Raw genomic sequence first — 1,187 nt, 5'->3', positions numbered from 1 at the left:
AACTGCTTATTCTTCAAATAAGCGTCTATAACATTCTTTACCAATGGATAAGAAATGGTTATATGCATTTTCTGCAGTGATATGCACTCCACAGAGCCAGCAAAAATGGGCTTTGCAATGCTTGCATGTCATTTTATTACATCCATCGATTTTTGCAATCATAGTGTAACAATTTGGACATGCTTTAGTATATTTCTACTCATAAAATTACAACATTATATAACTATTAATATACAAATTACATTACATTAATGCAATTGGATATGTACCTTTAAATATTCTTTTGATAAATGTTCTTCTACAACTATTTGTATTTGTTTTCTACCATACCTTTTTTCTAATAATTTTTGCTGTTGTTTATTACTCTTTTGGTATTCTTGAATAAGTTTTGTTGTGTCAGTGTTTGTCATAATGCATGGTGCAACTCCGTGATATAACTAGAATTAATTTAGTAATATAAGAGAAATTTAATAAACATTTTTAAAATTATTATTTCCTACCTTATAGCAATAAGTGCAATAAGGATAATCACATTTAGGACAAATAGCTAATGTACCATCACTATTCTTTATAAGTGGGTACTGACATGATATTCTAGGACAAAAAACTACATTTTGCATAGTTCTTATAGTCATATGTAGTAATAAAGTTTCATACTTTAAAAATAGTTCTGCACAAAGTTCTTTAACTTCGTTAAATGTAATATTAAGATGACAATCTAAATTAGGACATATAATATTCACATCATTCTCATTAATTTTTATAGCAATATACTCTTGTATACATTTTTTACAGTAGATGTGACTGCAGTTTTTTAACTTTATGCATTGTTTTCCACAATAATAATTAAAACATATAGTACATATATGATAATTATTTTCAAATTCAATTATATGTTGATACTTGTCATAGTTTATTAAAAGTTGTACTGGATTAAAAAATGGTACATTATATATAGCTCTAGTATCATTTTGCAATGCCACACTTAATTCAAAATAATCTGTTATACTGTCATATACCATGTACATGAATGAAATGTCTAATATATTTTTGATCTGAAGAAAATTAAGAAGATTATTTCTTAAAAATTCAAACCATAAAAATAATATTTCTTGATTTTCATTGTGTATCCATATCTCATCTAATTTTTGACAAATAAAAGATATTTGCCAAGGTGAAAGCCATGA

The 1,187-nt window shown here is 25.8% G+C and overlaps 1 protein-coding gene across 1 annotated transcript in view; it reads left to right on the top strand.

Annotated features, from left to right (window-relative positions):
• The first annotated feature begins 411 nt into the window (after nt 1–411).
• Nucleotides 412–1,187, top strand: part of LOC108571737 (delta-aminolevulinic acid dehydratase) — a 3,744-nt gene continuing 2,968 nt past the window's right edge. The window contains exons 1-2 of the mRNA XM_017933850.1: nt 412–418; nt 599–679. Of these exons, the coding sequence (XP_017789339.1) occupies nt 412–418; nt 599–679 (88 nt within the window). The remainder of the gene's footprint in view (nt 419–598; nt 680–1,187) is intronic.

This window comes from Habropoda laboriosa, unplaced genomic scaffold (assembly GCF_001263275.1).
Source record: "Habropoda laboriosa isolate 0110345459 unplaced genomic scaffold, ASM126327v1 scaffold99, whole genome shotgun sequence".
Lineage (NCBI taxonomy): Eukaryota > Metazoa > Arthropoda > Insecta > Hymenoptera > Apidae > Habropoda > Habropoda laboriosa.
Note: the sequence above shows the minus strand (reverse complement) of the source record. Positions and strands in the feature narration are given on the sequence as shown.